We start from the raw sequence: 18,021 nt of genomic DNA on the forward strand, positions 1-18,021 counted from the left end.
ATTTTAAAAAATTATTTAAGCGGCAATGATAAAGATGCTTCTAGATAAGCTGCTTCATTCTGAATTTGGATGCAAATGGAAAAGAAGAGATCTATGTAAAAAACAGTATATCCTTGAATTGATCATTTTTTCCCTGTATTAGATTACTTCCCTTTATTCTCACACTTTTACAAAATCTGGTTGTACTAAGAGATTTCTCCTGTAAAAGTTCACATAAGCATCTTTAACAAAGCTCACAGCAGTTGCTAAGGCAATATTGACACAGTTATATATAGGAATATTTAGTAGAGGGGCAAAAAGGGAAAGGCGGAAGTAAAACACACTGTTATTACCCCAACCAGACTCTCATTCGGCAATAAAATATATAAAAAAATAGTAGTCCAGTGTACAACAGTATGTGCCCCACACTCAAATTTGATGACATCAAAACACTTTAAAAGCATAAAAGAAGATATTGCTTTTAGGGATTTTCTGTAGGGCAAAAGTCCACCAGGGGAAGCAGATAAAGCATTAGATAGATTCTGGTCGACTAAATTATCTTCGTAATATAAAACAAATCAAATTGTATGAAGATGTATGGATACACTTGGATCATAGTTTTTCTCGTCTTGTACCTAGAAATGACACACATTCTTTATGATACTAGAGGACCTCCATATTACTCTAATATGGTCATTCTTTATACCTAGAATACAAAGCAATCCTCCTACATAGTTGCTCAAATTTGTCATAAGTTGATAGTAATCACTGAATATCTCATAAATATGAATATAAGAAACTGGCGTCAATATATGTGGCAGGCTGCAAAAAAGAATGGTTAAAGTTGTATAGCAGGGCTATTTTCTTTCCTCTTGTTACATCAAATAGATTGTATAAGCTACAAAAGAGTTGCCTAACCCTGTTAACTATGAAGGATGTCTGAATTCTAGAGAATAATTACTTCAGAAAACCATGAATACATGTTGAATAAGAAAAAAGGATCGCCATATGATCCAATTTGAAACTATCATGCAGCACCTTATACTTAATATTGTAATCTACTAAGAAAACTGATGAACAATGAGGTAAGCAAATCAGCTGAAGAAATAAAGCAACTCAATATATTTCACAACTGCACCCATTTTTGGGTCTTCAATGTTGACTCCAAGCCAAGGTTTCAAATCTTATTTCCAATTGGGATTTTGGTTCCTGAATGGAACAAGAAGGTGCTAGTGTCATGTCAGACATATAGGCATACCATGCCAAAGGCACCAATGAAGCAAAGAATTGGGAATGAGAAGCTTCGTATTTAGAAAACCTGAGCCTTACTTCTACACGCCAACATATGATGTTTCCACAAGGCTTCGGCAATAGGAAGAACACGAAGCTTTCTTATGTGACAAAATGAACAGAAGACTTCCTTTGCGATACAAAGAGAACTTTAGGATCTGAAGGAGGGCGTACCAACACACTGTGCCAGTGACCCATGTTCATTTCTTTGTAAAAACAGGAGGAAGTTCAGAACTCTCAGTGACCTGGCTAAACGCTTTACTACCTCACAGAACCCAGACACAAATCCTTGCAAACTTTGCCTGTTGCAATAGCTGTGCCACAACATCAAGGATGTTCACTGTGTTGGTTGGCAGACAGAACATTAAGTTTCACCCATGTCAACCAACATAGAACAAATTCTAGGGATTAGGAGATTATAGAGTATGCAAAATTGCAAATATCATCAACTTTTAGGCATTCAAGATATTCCTAGCAATCTTTAGGCATTTAGGACATAATCTTAGCAAGATAAAACATTCACATATTGCAATCAGGATATTATGTAGTATATACCTGACGCAGATTAATCAGATGTTCAAATGAATCCTTTATGGTATTAGAGAAAGCTTCATTTTTGAAAAAGCTTTCTTCCAATATCTTGTCTAGAGATGCTTTAAACTCTAAGAGGTAGGAAACCAGATCTTTATCTTTCTCTTCATCCACGATAATAGCTTGCCCAGTACCGCGAATATATGAACTAAGAGATTGCTTTATTAATTCGAGTGCATTAACCCTCTGAAATAGTGTATACATCCTCCGAAGATCATCAATACGATTTGCTTCCATAAGCAACGTGAATCCCTAAATAATGAGATCCCATCAAAATGAGATAGGCAAATGCAATTTTGTGATGTTCAATACATCAAAAGGCATAACCAAGTCACCTTGTCAAGAATTGCAGAAGTATGGTGTTCAAGAAGTTGCTTTTCTGCAGTTGCCACAAGGGGCTTCCTCGTACTTGCATCCAAGTATAACACACATCTTTCATGCTCCTCATGTAACCTCAACTGAAATTTTGTAAGGGAGATTCAGAACAAAGTCAAACATGAAAACTAGCATAGACATATTGCAGGCAAACCAATGGCAGGAAGGATCTTACATCAACGTGTTTCAAATAATCTGGAACATCTGACAGTTGCATATATTTCACACCTTCAGAGGCATAAAATTCAGAAGTGCCTTGAAGAAATGGTTTCTCAAAGCTGTCCATGTAAATTCCTAGAGCAGTAAACATCTTTAAAAGATGACTTAGGATAGTCCTATCAATAGCTTCACCTTGCCTGACAAGGAACAAATAATTTCAAATGAAAATAACAACACAGAAGAAACATCCACTTAGTTAAACTTAAAAAGTATTCTATAAACATTAGAAAAGAGCCTTGTCTGATATCAGTTGTGCTGCCCAAACACAGTAATTTTGTTCAATTTAGTCCATTCTTAGACGATTAACCCAGACAAGTTCATATAAGCTAAAAAAACACCATGTAAGTATACTGTTAACTATGCTGGTTAGTTGATAAATTATACCAAAACCTTGAACAGGTAAGTAAATGACCAATCCATACATTTTATATCGTTAACTTAGTAGGCGAGTAGAGGCTTAACTCAATATGCAGACCTAACTCAATTTAACTAGAGGATTATTAGTGAGACAGGTAGAACCTCAAACATAGGACCTCCTGATGCTCTAATACTATGTTAAGTTGGATTGACTAACTACTTATCCCTGCATCAAAGTTGTTGCTAAACAATGCTTATCAAAGTTAAAAAAAAAACTTTTCTAATGTATTTGAAAAAAGAAATCTGTAATACTATGTCTCAAACATGAAGTAATGTAACAGGCATTCACTACCATGAACAATTTTTATATTTGCTTACTTTCCAAGTTGAATATAGTAAAGAAAACAATCAAGAAATTGATATGGCGCAGTGGTCTAACTAATGCAATTACTCAAAAAAATGGTAAAGAGAATGAGAAAATATTGGAAGTACCTAAGATAGAGAGTTATAGCATAACACATACCATATCACTTTCAAATCATCCACATTTTTTATTCCGTGTATGTTCATAACTTGTTAGTTAACAAAACAATTCAGTACCATGTACTTCACATATGCTAGTACCTCATAATGCTTAGAGAATGCCTTGGAGAAGTTAAAAAATAATCGACAGAGAAGATGGACAGGGTATTAGACATACAGGTATGAAAAAAAAAAGAAGGCAGCATAACCATAGTTATTTAAGGCATAAGACGCCCAAAAGCTCATAGGTGTTGTGGGGCCTAAGGCGCACCATGCAAAGTGAGGTGCACGTCTTACCGAAGTAAGGTGGGAGTATAAATTTTTACAATTTAAACATATATAGGGAATTTCTACCAAAATATTTCACTAATAAAATTATAGTCCATAAAATATTAAGCAATAATATAAATATAAAATTCACTAGCAAATAAATACATTATACGCATAATTCAAATTAAAGAAAAAAAACTCCAAATATCTAAATCATCAAAATCTTCATCATCCTCCTTAATCATACAATTTGAATTTGTGATGGAAAAAAACGGAACCATTAGAAGAAAATTCCAAACTAATTTACAATTTTGTGACCGAAAAAAAATCGATAATAAAAAATCTGAACTAATTTATAATTTAATTCAATGAGGAAAAAAAAACAAAGGAGAAAACTACCAAATTTGAAGCAAGAAAGTGTAGCCAAATCCAAAAGATCGATGTTGATGTTGTAGGCAAGAGAAGAGTTCATTTTTGAGGAGAGGTTGATGTTGATTTTTTAAGGAAGAGAAAGAGTCACGCAGAGAAATAAGTTTGCAAGGGAGGTTGATGTTGATTTGTTAGGGGAGAGGAAAAGTCATGCTGAGAAATAAGTGTTGCATGCATGCTATGTAATTAATTAAAAGGATAATCAAAGGTATGGGCTAAGCTTAAAAAAGGGCCTAATTTGCATTTGTACGTCTCACTTCAATGAGGCAAGAAAAACCACGCCTCAAGCACGCCGGTCGCCTCTCACAAGGCGCACAATTAAGCACGCTTCTTTCAAGTAGTGCACTCGGGTCTATCCCGACACAGCCAATGAACACCTTTAATAACTATGAGCAAGGTTTAAAATCTCGATCCGTGCCGAGGTTTCGGTCCTAGACTGGAACGATACGGTTTCGATATCGTATTGTGCTGTGTCGATACGATTTCGGTATTTGTTTTATTTATATATAGTAATTATTAGATAAATATGTTTATTGTGTATAATTTAAAAAAAAGTTGTATATTGATTTTATATAAGCTCTCTGTTATTGAACAACTTAATATTGTTAGAGAAAATAATTAAATATAGTTTTCTTTAAAGAAAATTGATTTATTAATAACTCGAATTAAAATTGATACATCATAATATATTAACTTACTAATAAGTGGTGTGAATCAAATGGAAGCATTAGTTCTTGTAACATTTTATTTAAGTCAACTCTATAGTTCTCTAACGCCCAGATTAAATAATCATAATTATATAAATTAATACAAAGATGCTATTTTATATATAATAATGAATAAATAATTAATTAGTAATTTAAATAATATATATTTAAAATAGTAAACCATATTTTAGAATAAAAATTAAATATTAAAATAGAAAAAATACAAAATAATTTTAAAAATATCAGAATATAAATTTGATTTTTTTTAAAAAAATAAATTTTTTTAGAATTTTTAAAAAAAAATTAGAATGTTTTTTAATTTTTTAGATTTTTTTTAAAAATTAATTTTTTAAATAAAATTTAAAAAGTAAAAATAATTTCAGAATATTAATTAATAAAATTTATTATTATTTTTAAAATATTAAATATATTTTTTTATATTTTATTGGGATAATTTAATTAGGAGCTAATGAAAGTCTTTAAATAGTTTATTTTTTTAATTAATATATTTTATATTTTAAAAATATCGAAACTATATCGGTATGGCACGATACGGTACCGAAATTGTATCGTTTCGATCTAAGACCGAAACGTCAGCACGGATCGAAATTTTAAACCTTGCCCTAATCCACCCGGTGAGAAAACTATTTCATATATAATAGTTGAAGTCCACACATGCACAAAAGACTCAAGGGTCATTTTTAAGCGTGGAGCCAATAAATTTTATTTTGTTAATTCAATACAATCTATCACACAACTCCTTTAGAGTGCGAAGCTAAATCTCTACAATGCACATAGTTGCGTAGCTCTTTTAGAGGGTGGACCCAAAGTTCGATCCTATAAGAAGTCATTCAATGTTATTAAATTTTAATTTGTTTATATCTAAATTTTTCAGTATTCATAAAGTGATTCATATTCCTTTAAAGCACTTTCCTAAGATTTCCATTTTCTATCAAACCTAGCATTTTTTTTTTGTAACAGTGGTACACAAGTGTAAAGAAGCAAGAAGTGAAGAAGATCATAAAAGGCAAACAATTCAAAAGATAGGTAACAAAGGCAAGAGTATAGAGAGGTTTTTAAAAATAAATTAAATCGCCCAGGAAATTTAGCATTAAACCCAATTTTATTATGCAATATTTTCTTTTAAAATTTTCTCTATTAAAATAATATATTTGATTAGTCTCATAATTATGATTTGTCAATTTTAATCATGCACAAGGAAAATATCAAATAGAATTAAACAGGAAAAAACATACCTCGATTGAAGAAATCTACATCCTCAACAATCACCCCAAAGCATCTTCATGTTTTCTCAATAACTAAATCCTTATGAATTAATATAAGTGTGGATTCAACTCTACAATGTCAAAAAAAAAAAAAAAAAAAGAGACAAGGGCTATGATAAAGCGGGCTTACCTTATCACTGCGCATCTAGAGAAAGTAAATTAAATAATTTTCCCGATTCTTAAAATTCATATACCATATTATCCCCTAGTAGTGAAAGGATCAATTTAAGATAGATGGAAACAAAGTGCTTTTTCCACCAGGATAGCGATGGCTTCCAAGAAGGGAAGCAATTGCTTCCACTAAAAATAGAGTAGCGGTAGCTACTAGGTGAAATTGTGAGAAAGAGAGTGAGGGGAGCGGACATAAAGAAAACATCTTAGAATAAACCCTAATCCAAAACTCCTTACTTATATTTGAAAACCCTAAACCATATGAACCAAGAATATAATTGAACCAAACCCAAATTATCTAATTTAGCATTGGAATCCCTCAACCATATGAACCAAAAGTATAATTGAACCAAACCAATATCTTTTAATTGGGCTTTAGAAATCCTTAACCATATAAACCAAAAATATAATTGAACCAAACCCAAATTATCAAATTTGGTTCAACCCTAACTTATCCAAACGAGCCCAAATCAATTAATTTGGTTCAACTCCAACTTATCTACTTTAATTTGAATTTGAGTCCAGCTCGATTACAAACAAGAGTTAATCACTTCGTAATGTTTTTCTTTTGAGATATAACAGTAAGATATACCAGTAATAACTTGAAAAGAACCAAGATTAAGAAAATAGAGTAGAAACAAACCTGCATTTGGAAGTGGATTCAAACTATAGTGGATTTTAAGATAAGAGATTTTGAAGCAATGGCATTTCAAATTCCAAAACTTCTGTAAAATTTTAGTTTGGTTTGACTGTGATGTGAGAAGTAAGGGTAGATAAGTCTTTTTATCTTTTGTTAATAAGTTGATGCTTAGGGCTGTGTGGCTATATAAACATATGTAATTCTCCTGAAATATGATGAATATTAAAAACTCTTTATTTCAACATGGTATCAGAGCAAAGTTCCGATCCCTAACCCTAACCCTAGCCGTCGGCGCATCTTCTTCCTCTTTGCCCTAGCGCCGACCAAGCTTTCCTCTTCCTTTCTTCATCGCGATCTCCTAGCGCCGACCAAGCTTTCTTCCCTTCTCTCTGCCACGTGCAGATCTTCTTCCCGAAGGTGCCCATAAGGTTGCCACCGCCCCAACTTCATCGGCAAAGTTGCAGTGATCTGCTGGTCACCGGAGAGTAGCAGCTTCTTCAAACTGCTGTGAATTCCTGCACTTCACCTTCTCTCGAATTCTTTTTCTTCAGCCCAGTCTATTGCCGCCGCCCCCTTCCAGAAAAATTTTAATGGCAGACAACGCTAGCGAAACCTCGGGGATTTCTGCGAACCCTATGTCTTCTTCAGGACAGGTACAACCGGTTTTCACAATGGCAGGCACTAGAGGGTCCGGTCTTCAGATAGTATCAGAAAAATTGTCTGAGACAAATTATGCATCTTGGGCAGTTGCTGTTGAACTTTTTGTCGAAGCCCATGATAAACTTGATATTCTTCATGGCATTAAAGTGAAACAAGATGAAAAGGATCCTAGTTTTCGCACTTGGCGACGTGACAATATTCAATTAATGACTTGGATGCTTAACTCTATTAATTCTGGCATCAAGCAAGTCATTCTTCATAACAAAACAGCGTACGACATGTGGAAGACACTGGAGCATATGTATGGACGTCGACATGATATGCTGCGTACTTATCAGATCAGCAGTCAAATTTTCAAACTTGAACAAGGTTCTATGTCAGTCACCAACTATTTTGCTACTCTGAAGGGACTGTGGGATGAGTTTGACTACTACCGGATGGAAAATTGGAGTTCCACTGATGATCATCAGAGATATTTAAAGCTTCTAGAAAAAGACAGAATTATTAAATTTTTAGATGGACTTACTGCAGAGTTTGAGAGTTTAAGAGGGCAAATTCTTGGTCTTGATTCTACTCCTTCTCTAGAACAGGTTTACTACAAAATTCTAAGTGAAGAAGGTAGAAAAAGGACCATGAACAACAAGGGGATTTCCACTGGAGGTCCTCCGATTGGAGAGACCTCTGTCTTTATTGGTTCTGCAAACAAGTTTCGGCCTGGGGGAACTAAAAGACAAGGGAACAGATTTTGTCGGCACTGCAAGAGAACTAATCATGATTCAGATTTCTGTTGGGAAAAATATCCGGAAAAGAAACCTAAAAAATTTAAGCACAATGCTAAGAAGGCTCCTAATAGTAATAATATTGCTATCCAAAAGTTAGAAAGTAAAGAGACTATTGGTTCCTCTGTGTCCTCTATCACGGGATTGTCTTCTACTGATATTGTTAACCTCCAGCATCTTCTCTCTCGGCTTCAAGCTTCATCTTCGGCCTCTACTCCTGCAGATTCTACTCCATTTCAAGCGCACACAGGTATCCGTGGCCTGGGATCAAGTGTTACTGGTCCCAGTTCTTACAGCCCCTGGGTCATTGATTCAGGAGCTATGGATCACATGACAAATGCTGCTAACTCCTTTATTTCTTATTCTTTATCCTCTGGGCAGGAGAAAGTGATCATTGCAGATGGAACCAAAGCCACTATTGCTGCCAAAGGTTCCATAAAACTTACAGATCATTTTTTCCTATCCTCTGCACTTCATGTTCCTTCCGTCTCTATTAATTTACTTTCTGTTAGTAGCATTACTAAATAACTACACTGCTCCGTAACCTTTTTCCCTGATCATTGTGTCTTCCAGGATCTCGAGACCAAGCAGACGATTGGGACTGGCCGTGAAGTAGGGGGTCTTTATTATTACCAGCTTGAAACAACATCTGTTCTGAAATCTGCAGCCAAGTGTTTGGGAACTAAGCATCAAGAAATTCTTTTATGGCATTATCGGTTGGGACATTTGTCTTTTCAGTCTTTGAAAATTTTATTCCCTAGTCTGTTCCTTTCTGTTTCTCTTCAGTCATTTCAATGTGAAATCTGTCAGTTATCCAAATATTGTAGAACACATTTTTCTGAGTCTTTAAAGAAGAGTCTGTCTCCATTTGATCTTGTTCATTCGGATGTGTGGGGGCCCTCTCCTGTGACTTCTTTGGATGGCTATCGATATTTTCTATCTTTTATTGATGACTACACCCACTGTACATGGCTTTATTTGATGAAAACTAGGGAAGAAGTTCCTCGTCTCATTCAAAATTTTTGTAGAATGGTTGAAACCCAATTTAACTCAAAGGTGAAGATTCTTCGTTCTGACAATGCCCGTGAGTACTTTGCACATTCTCTAAATACTTTTCTTGAAGACTTAGGAATTCTTCATGAGTCATCTTGTCCCTACACACCACAACAAAATGGAGTGACCGAGAGAAAGAATCGTCATATTCTTGAAACAACCCGTGCACTTTTATTTCAACGTCACTTACCCAAATATTTCTGGACTGATGTTGTTCTTGCCGCTGTTATCTCATCAATCGATTGTCATCTAAAGGTCTCGGGAACCGGTGTCCTCTCACTATTCTTCATCCTAGCGTAGAGTTGTTCTCCCTTACACCTCGGGATTTTGGTTCACTTTGTTTTATACATGTTCTTGGTCCCAAATCTTCTAAATTTGATCCTCGTTCTATACGAGGAGTTTTTATAGGGTATTCCACTTGCCAGAAAGGCTACAAGTGCTTTGATCCTATTACTAGGACGAGATATATCTTGAAGGATGTTACTTTCTTTGAGTCTGAGTCTTATTATTCTCCTCAGTCTCATCCTCAGGGGGAGAATATTACCTCTTCCTTTGTGCCTCAAGTGGTCGTTCCTTAAGTTCCTCAAGTGGTTTCTTCTCCTATTCCACTGGATGTCATAGAAAATAGAAAAGATGCCCCATCACTGGGAAAAGATGCTCCATCACTAGGAGCACAGTCTTCACCAGATATTATTACTTATAAACGACGAAGACACAAGCAAGAACCTCCTATGGATCGGCTGGTTGAATCGGATGCTCTGGCTCCTGATCCTATGAAGCAGTTATCCTCATCAGTTGAGCCAACCGCACCTCTAAATATGAACGAGCTAGACCTTCCGGTTGTTGTTAGAAAAGGTGTCAGGTCATGTACTCAACATCCTATCTCCAACCATGTTTCATACTCTCGTTTGTCTCCTTCATATCATGCATTTGTTTCACAATTATCAAATCATGCTATACCTTCTTCTTATTATGAAGCTGTAAGGGATTCAAGGTGGCAGGAAGCAATGAACGAAGAAATGGAGGCTCTTAACAGAAATGGTACTTGGGAATTAGTTGATCCCCCAAAGGGGAAGAACTTGGTTGGTTCTAAATGGGTCTATGCTATCAAGTATAACTCAGAGGGTGAAGTGATTAGATATAAAGTCAGACTTGTTGCCAAGGGATTCACCCAAACATATGGGGTAGATTACTTGGAAACTTTCGCACTAGTTGCAAAGCTGAACTCGGTCAGGATAATTCTTTCTCTTGCTGCTCAATATGATTGGCCTCTATTTCAGTTAGATGTTAAAAATGCCTTCTTGAATGATGACCTTTATGAAGAAGTATACATGTTGCCACCGCCTGGAATTGAAACAAAAGGAAAGGTTTGCAAGCTAAGAAAAGCTTTGTATGGCTTAAACAATCTCCCAGAGCATGGTTTGATAGGTTTTGCAAGGTCATGATATTGTTTGGTTTTAAACAAGGGAATGCTGGTCATACACTCTTTATAAAAAGGAAAAAGGACAGCACTACCATTCTTTTGGTTTATGTTGATGATATGATAGTTACAGGGGATGATGAGGCAAAATCCAGGCTCTTAAGTCCAAGTTAACATCAGAATTTGAAATTAAAGACCTTAGATCATTGAAGTACTTCCTAGGTATTGAAGTCACTCGATCAAAGGAAGGAATCTATGTATGCCAGAGAAAATATGTGTTGGACTTACTCAAGGAGACAGGGAAGCTGGGTTCTCGGCTAGCGTCTACTCCTATAGAAGTAAATCATGATCTTACTAGTTCTAGTGGGGAAGATCTTACAAGTCTGGAAAAGGGAACGTATCAAAGGCTGGTTGGAAAATTACTCTATTTATCTATGACTAGGCCTGACATCACCTATGCTGTTAGTGTAGTAAGCCAGTACATGCATGCTCCTAAAACTATCCACATGAAAGCTGTTGACAGGATTCTAAGGTACTTGAAATCATGTCCTGGAAAAGGCTTGCTGTTTAAAGGAGGTGGTGATATGAAGGTGGAATGCTATTCTGATGTAGACTGGGCTGGTTCTCGAGATGATAGAAGGTCCACTTCTGGCTATTGCACTTTTTTAGGAGGAAACTTGGTAACTTGGAGGAGTAAGAAACAAAATATTTGTGCACGGTCCAGTGCTGAAGCTGAATATCGAGCCATGGCACATGGTCTTGCAGAGATGTTGTGGCTGAGTTTTCTGTTGACAGACATAGGATTAAAGGTTGAATTACCTCTCAGGTTGTATTGCGACAACAAGGCAGCAATCAATATTGCAAATAATCCAGTACAACATGACCGGACTAAACACATTGAGATTGACCGTCACTTTATTCGGGAGAGACTTGATTCTGGAGAGCTATTTCTGCCTTATGTTAAGTCTGAGGATCAACTTGCTGATATGTTTACAAAAGTTATACCCCAAGTTGTGTTTGACTCTTCTCTTAGCAAGTTAAACATGTTTGATATATATGTTCAACTTGAGGGGGAGTGTTGTGAGAAGCAAGGGTAGATAAGCCTTTTTATCTTTTGTTAATAAGTTGATGCTTAGGGTTGTGTGGCTATATAAACATATGTAATTCTCCTGAAATATGATGAATATTAAAAACTCTTTATTTCAACAGACTGCATGAATATATTTTAAAGATACTATTTGTTGCAATATTAGTCATCTTGTAAAGTGTGTAATAATTGAGACATGAGACTCAACCTGAATTTGAGAAGAAACTAGACCAAAGGCAGATTCTACAACTTTTCAAGTCGAGACTGATCAAATTTTTTCCTTGAGAATCATCTCTTAGTTAGGTTAATTGTGTTACAAAAAAAGGTAGGTAGGTTTGGGCAAAGATTTAAAATATCAGTGTATGCTAGAGGTCCCAGAATGATATAGTTTAGGTATTACACCGTAGCTGCTCAACATGCATCTAAGCCTGCCAAGATAATTTCAGATTAGTTTTTCTCCTTTCATTTTCTTCCAATTACTTTATCTACTTTTAAAAAAAAAAACCTACAGCGATTAAATAATTGAATTAAAATTTTGTCGCTTGTGTTGCTTGACATGGCTCATCAAATGTCAAAGAATCCTGAAATAAATTCAAATGAGAATTTACTCATTTAACCCCCTCCCAGTTAATTTTTTTACTTCTAACTATAAAAGTAGATTAATTAGATAGTTGAATCAAAAATGAATTTTACCTATTTTTACTTCAATGTATGTCTGGATGAATTCAGAAGTGTTTACACCTTTAATCTTCTTCCAATTTACCTTGTAAGCTTTTAAGAATGTAACTAGATATTAGATAATCAATTGATTTAAAATTTTCCATGGGATAATTAACATGCTGAGCAAATTTGATTCTACATCAGAAAGTCCAACAAAAAGTCAAAAGACGCCACAATTTTCCTTAATATGGCCTGCATTCCATTTCTACATTCAAGTGAACATTATGATGATAGCATTCAGTAATAAGCTGATGAATACTAATAGGCTTTCACAAAGAAAGAAAGATGGATATTCCACTTGGCAATTACAAGCAAACTCAGAAGTCCAATATCAAGAAACCAGAAACAAAAATGTTGACAAAATCAAGTCATATTATCTGAATTAGGTTTTTTGGAAAACCTAAAAGGAAGAAGTTGTTTTTCTTAACATACCTTTCCTTTTCAATCAACCTCAGAAGTCCTGTGACAACTTTGTGCTCTATTTCCTGAGATGAAGTGAGATGCTTCCTGAACAGCAGCAAACCCATGTCCCACAATGAGCAGACATTTGGATTTTGCATAACATATGTTCTATCAAGTACTAAAGCAATGCCACGTATAGTCAACATCTGGTCACAGAAGTCCTGCCAGCATTTCTCTGCCAATGACAAAAAAACCACTAAGTCTGGACTTTGACCGACCAATGATGACAATGCCATAGAAATGTGCATTTCACATTCCTCCTTTATTCGTTGGTAAAGGCTCCATTCCATCTTATGCAAGCAAAGATTGCTGACAGCCTACAGAGTGCCAGAAATAAATCACAAGCCATTCTTAGAGGAAAGGAAACTAAAACTGTATCCCGAAAGACAAAAAAATAATCAAGAAAACCACCTGATAGAGTTTTTCACGGTCGCAGGGATCTGGTTTCTTCAAAAATATAGAAGTAATAGCAGACTTCAATGTTGCCCATGTGTCCTCCTCAAAATTTGTGGGAAGTGAAGGTTTAACTAAAAATCATTGAAAATGCAAGCAATAACAAAGTGCTGTTCTGAGAACAAATACTTCTAAAAGTTTTTATAGAAAACTTTCTAAATCAATAAATAATTAAAATCAGTATAAATAATTAAAATTGACAAAAGCATCTTCAACTGTTAACTACACTAACCAGGCTGACACTTCACAGCAAAGAATTTTTGGCTATTATTCAAACAAAAGGCAATTTCTTATAAAATTTACTAGCCTCCAGAAAAAGTTGATGGCTGATAAATGTCATATATTTCTCATATTCATGTTACTTACAAACCAATTGCATAGCCAAATGACTGTGTTAATATTTTTTTTAAGAGAGACAATGTCTTCCGCAAAAGAGAAAACATACATTCAGTACCTAGGTATCTTCAAATGCTTTGATCCGAGAATGTCAAAGGTATGAGACACTATTGAGAAAAGTTCTCAAATTGAGAGGGAGAAAAAACCATATTATAATGTGATACTTTTGTGATTGCTTTCATCTTTTCAACTTTCCAATTTAGATACGGTATCACACATGGTTTAAAGTGTCGTGCTGAGACGATCGAAACGGTTGAAACATCTCGTTCCGCTCGACGACCAACACCGGCACAACCCGGCACCAAACCCACGACAGTTGTGACGTGTTGCATGGCCCCGTGGCCGCAGCGGAGGGGTTGCTCGACCCGGCAACAACAACAAGAGGGTCGCATAACCCTTTCGCTGCCGCCACAGAGGCGTTGTGTGACCCTGCGACCGCTACAGAGGGGTTGCAGGACCACCGTGGTCGTGCTGGAGGAGACACGATCCCTGCGGCCATGGTTGAGCGGTTGCGCAACCCCGCGGCACAGCCGAAGTAGCGTGAGCTCGCGAGTGGTATCGGATTTCGGATTTTTTTTTTTAATTAAACTTAGGTTAATTATTTTAATCAACTCCTAGTTATGATGGAGATAATTTAAATAGACTTTATTAAACCCTCATAAAATTTTTATTTATTTATTATCTATTTTCATATCTTTTTCTTTTTTTAAAGATTATTTTTTATATTGCTTATTTTGTTTATTTTTTAAATATTTATGTTAAATATTCTATTTTTTTAATTAATATACTTTATATTTAAAAAATACCGAAACTATATCGACACGACACGGGTACCGAAACTGTATCGTTCCATCAAGGACCGAAACCTCGGCATAGGTCGAAATTTTAAACCTTAGTATCACATGACATTTCTATATGAATTCACAACTTTTGCATTGCTATTGATATAATCTCGACTTTTTAGTTAATCCACTCTAGATTCACTCAAAAATATTATCCTCTATAATTTGATTATAATGTTATAGCAGTGAATTTGATTGTTTTATATTATTTATTTCACTAGAAGGGGAGCTTTGGTGTCACAGTAAAATTACTATTGTGTGATCTTGTGGTCATGGGTTTGAGTCGAGGAAACAGTCTCTCACAATGCAAGGTAAGGTTGCGTATAATATACCCAATGTGGTTCGATCCTTCCCCGGACCCTGCATTGGCGAAAGTTCCGTGCCCCTTTATATTATTTATTCTACTAAATTGTTGCCTTCTTCTAGCAAGAATGGATATTCGATGACCTGGTCACACTTTCCATAAGAAGTCTCCCACCTCAAATATTTGAAATTTGATTTAGTTGAAGTTGCATGCAGGTTATAATTGAATGAATTTAGTTAAATTTGTAACTGTTGATAATAGTTTAGTGGCAGCAGCGGAGGGGTTGCTCGACCTCACAACAGCAGCGGAGGGGTTGCATAACCCTTCCGCTGCTGCCGCGGAGGCATCGCACTACTCTGCGGCCGCTGCAAAGGGGTCGCACGACAATTGCGGTCGCGCCGGAGGAGTAACGCAATCCTCGCGACCATGGCTGAGGGGTTGTGCAACCCTGCTGCAGCGCCGAAGTAGCGCGAGCTTGCGAGTGGTGTCGGATTTTTTTAAATTAAACTTAGGTTAATTATTTTAATCAACTCCTAGCTATGATGAAAATAATTTAAAGAGGCTTTATTAAACCCTAATAAAATTATCTAATTAATTTTATATTTCATTTATTTTAATTTAAAAATTATTATAAAATTTTTATTTATTTATTTATTTATCTATTTTCATTTTTTTCCTTTTTTAAAAGATTATTTTTAAAATATTTATGTTAAATATTTTATTTTTTAATTAATATATTTTATATTTTAAAAATATACCGAAACTATATCGGCATGGCATGATACGGTATCGAAACTGTATCGTTCCGGTGTAGGGCCGAAACCTCGGCACGGATCGAAATTTTAAACCTTGGTATTACCTATGATACCCTTATATAAATCTTAACATATTATGTGACATTCCCATACCACTTGATATGGAATAACAATTAAATCAATTGTACAGCCAACCATACTTTATAATTACAGTTGTTTGTGAATTAGAAAATAAGTGTACAAGAATTTAGTATGACAGGTGAGAATGCTAAAGATGGAGTTGCAGGCTTATAAGGAAAGATAGGAGTAACTTAATACAGACCAAATCATTGTGTAAAATTATGGGTTGCCACCTTTAACAGAAACTGATTGTTTTGCTAACTTAATGAAAACCAATATTGAATGATATGACTAATCTCTACAATGACGTATATGTTGCCTCTAACAAGGATTATTGATTTATAGTATCACCCTAACACTTGAGACAATTAGGCACATGTCAAAGCATGTCAAGATGAATTCCACTAATGATATAATGTTTACTAATGTTTGTTTGTAGAAATGTTTATTATATATTTGTAGCTTTTTCCTCTAAAATTTTAATTTAATTGAGTATCTAATTAATTAAATTGACTATTTAATCACTATAGTCTTACTTCTATATATAAACAAGTGAAAGGAGTAGAATTTATCTGAATTCATGGCATACCACAATCTGCCAAACCACATCAGAGTGTTGATATGACATAGTACGATAAAATTTTAACTTCAATCCACTATCTGATTGTTGCATTCCTGCTTTATAAGCAAAAGAGTTAAGTGGAATGAGAACAAAGGAGTACCATTCATTTAAAATTTATTCCATCATGCTTCAACATATGTATCCAAAGTGAGTGTCTGTACAACATATTTGAAAAAAAAAAATCACTTGGTTGTTTAAATGGCCTAGTCTAAAATTAAATCATTCCTATAGAATGGAATTGTGGTATAAAATAAAGGTAATAAAGTTGATATAACTATAGTTAGATAAGTTGAACAAAATGTGAGGGATAGAGCAACCCTACTTAAGTAGTTAAAAATGATTTGGTAGTTAAAAATGATTTGGGAAATTTTAATATTGCTAAGGCATAGCATAGAGTTAAATGTAGAGATAAGATTCATATGTTCTGATGTTCGAACTCTTCATCTACCCCCTATACTTGTGTCAAGTGGACACTTGATGCATTGTTGGTTATACGTAATCATTTTCAAAATAGTCATGTCCGCTTGGATTCATACCCTTATCAAATGTTCATACCTAAGTCTGAGTAAGATATGGTGTATATAGTTGACGAGCAAACAAAGTAAAATTTCTTGCATTCTCCCCATTCCATGATACTCACTAGTTGAACAATGACATAAAGTAAACATGGGCTAATAGCACATTAAATTGTAGCCTAAAATCATAATTTTTAACATCATTAGGTAAGCCTAATGACATAAAACTACTTAACTAATTATAATTTATAAATTACAGATCATGGAGATAGTAATTCCTATTACATTATGAGACCTAAAGTGGAACCTGTCAAAATAATAAACGACCTATCAGAGACTTAAATTGAACATGCTTATACCCACTATTGACTAAGTTTGACATCTATCAGATAGCTCAAAACTACCATATCCATGATTCATCATAGCTCGTTTGCATGAGATTAGGTGGGAAAATGCACCAAAATGGGCAATCCACATCTCCAGAGAACTATTGATACCAAGAATTAAAGTATCTTGAGCCTCATGTTAAGAATTCACAAAAAATCTTATATCAGATTTTGATTTCTAGTTTTTATGGTTTCTTCTGCCTCTAGTCGATTCAGATTTTCTCCTTGACCCTTAGATTCACATCTCCTTTCCTTGACTGAGATCTTCCCTAATCTTGCTCTCAATTTATCAACTTTCTTTCATTCATTATATACCAGATGCCATCCCTAACTCTCTTATTTGTATGTCTTCTCTAAGAACAAGATAAGGATTACCTTAGTTTGCCAGCTACAAAGTAATTACTTGATGGTCATGGTAGAGCCCTAACTATCCCACAAGGACAATAACAATATCAATATTTGGCATCACAACATAGAACCTAATCTCCATTGGTCTCAACTATTTTGAGAGTGGGTTGAATGAATCACAGATGAGATCTGCAAGAAACACACCTTAAACCATCTTTAGAACAAATGCATGACATGCCAAATATACCTTATCCAAAGGGAAT

The 18,021-nt window shown here is 35.0% G+C and overlaps 1 protein-coding gene across 1 annotated transcript in view; it reads right to left on the reverse strand.

Annotated features, from left to right (window-relative positions):
* LOC122052457 (cullin-4-like) overlaps positions 1–18,021 on the reverse strand; it is a 49,026-nt gene that overhangs the window by 28,525 nt on the left and 2,480 nt on the right. The window contains exons 2-6 of the mRNA XM_042613990.1: positions 13,429–13,544; positions 12,988–13,334; positions 2,411–2,591; positions 2,196–2,318; positions 1,825–2,112 (exon numbers count right to left, since the gene is read on the reverse strand). Of these exons, the coding sequence (XP_042469924.1) occupies positions 1,825–2,112; positions 2,196–2,318; positions 2,411–2,591; positions 12,988–13,334; positions 13,429–13,544 (1,055 nt within the window). The remainder of the gene's footprint in view (positions 1–1,824; positions 2,113–2,195; positions 2,319–2,410; positions 2,592–12,987; positions 13,335–13,428; positions 13,545–18,021) is intronic.

Source organism: Zingiber officinale, chromosome 3A (assembly GCF_018446385.1).
Source record: "Zingiber officinale cultivar Zhangliang chromosome 3A, Zo_v1.1, whole genome shotgun sequence".
NCBI lineage: Eukaryota > Viridiplantae > Streptophyta > Magnoliopsida > Zingiberales > Zingiberaceae > Zingiber > Zingiber officinale.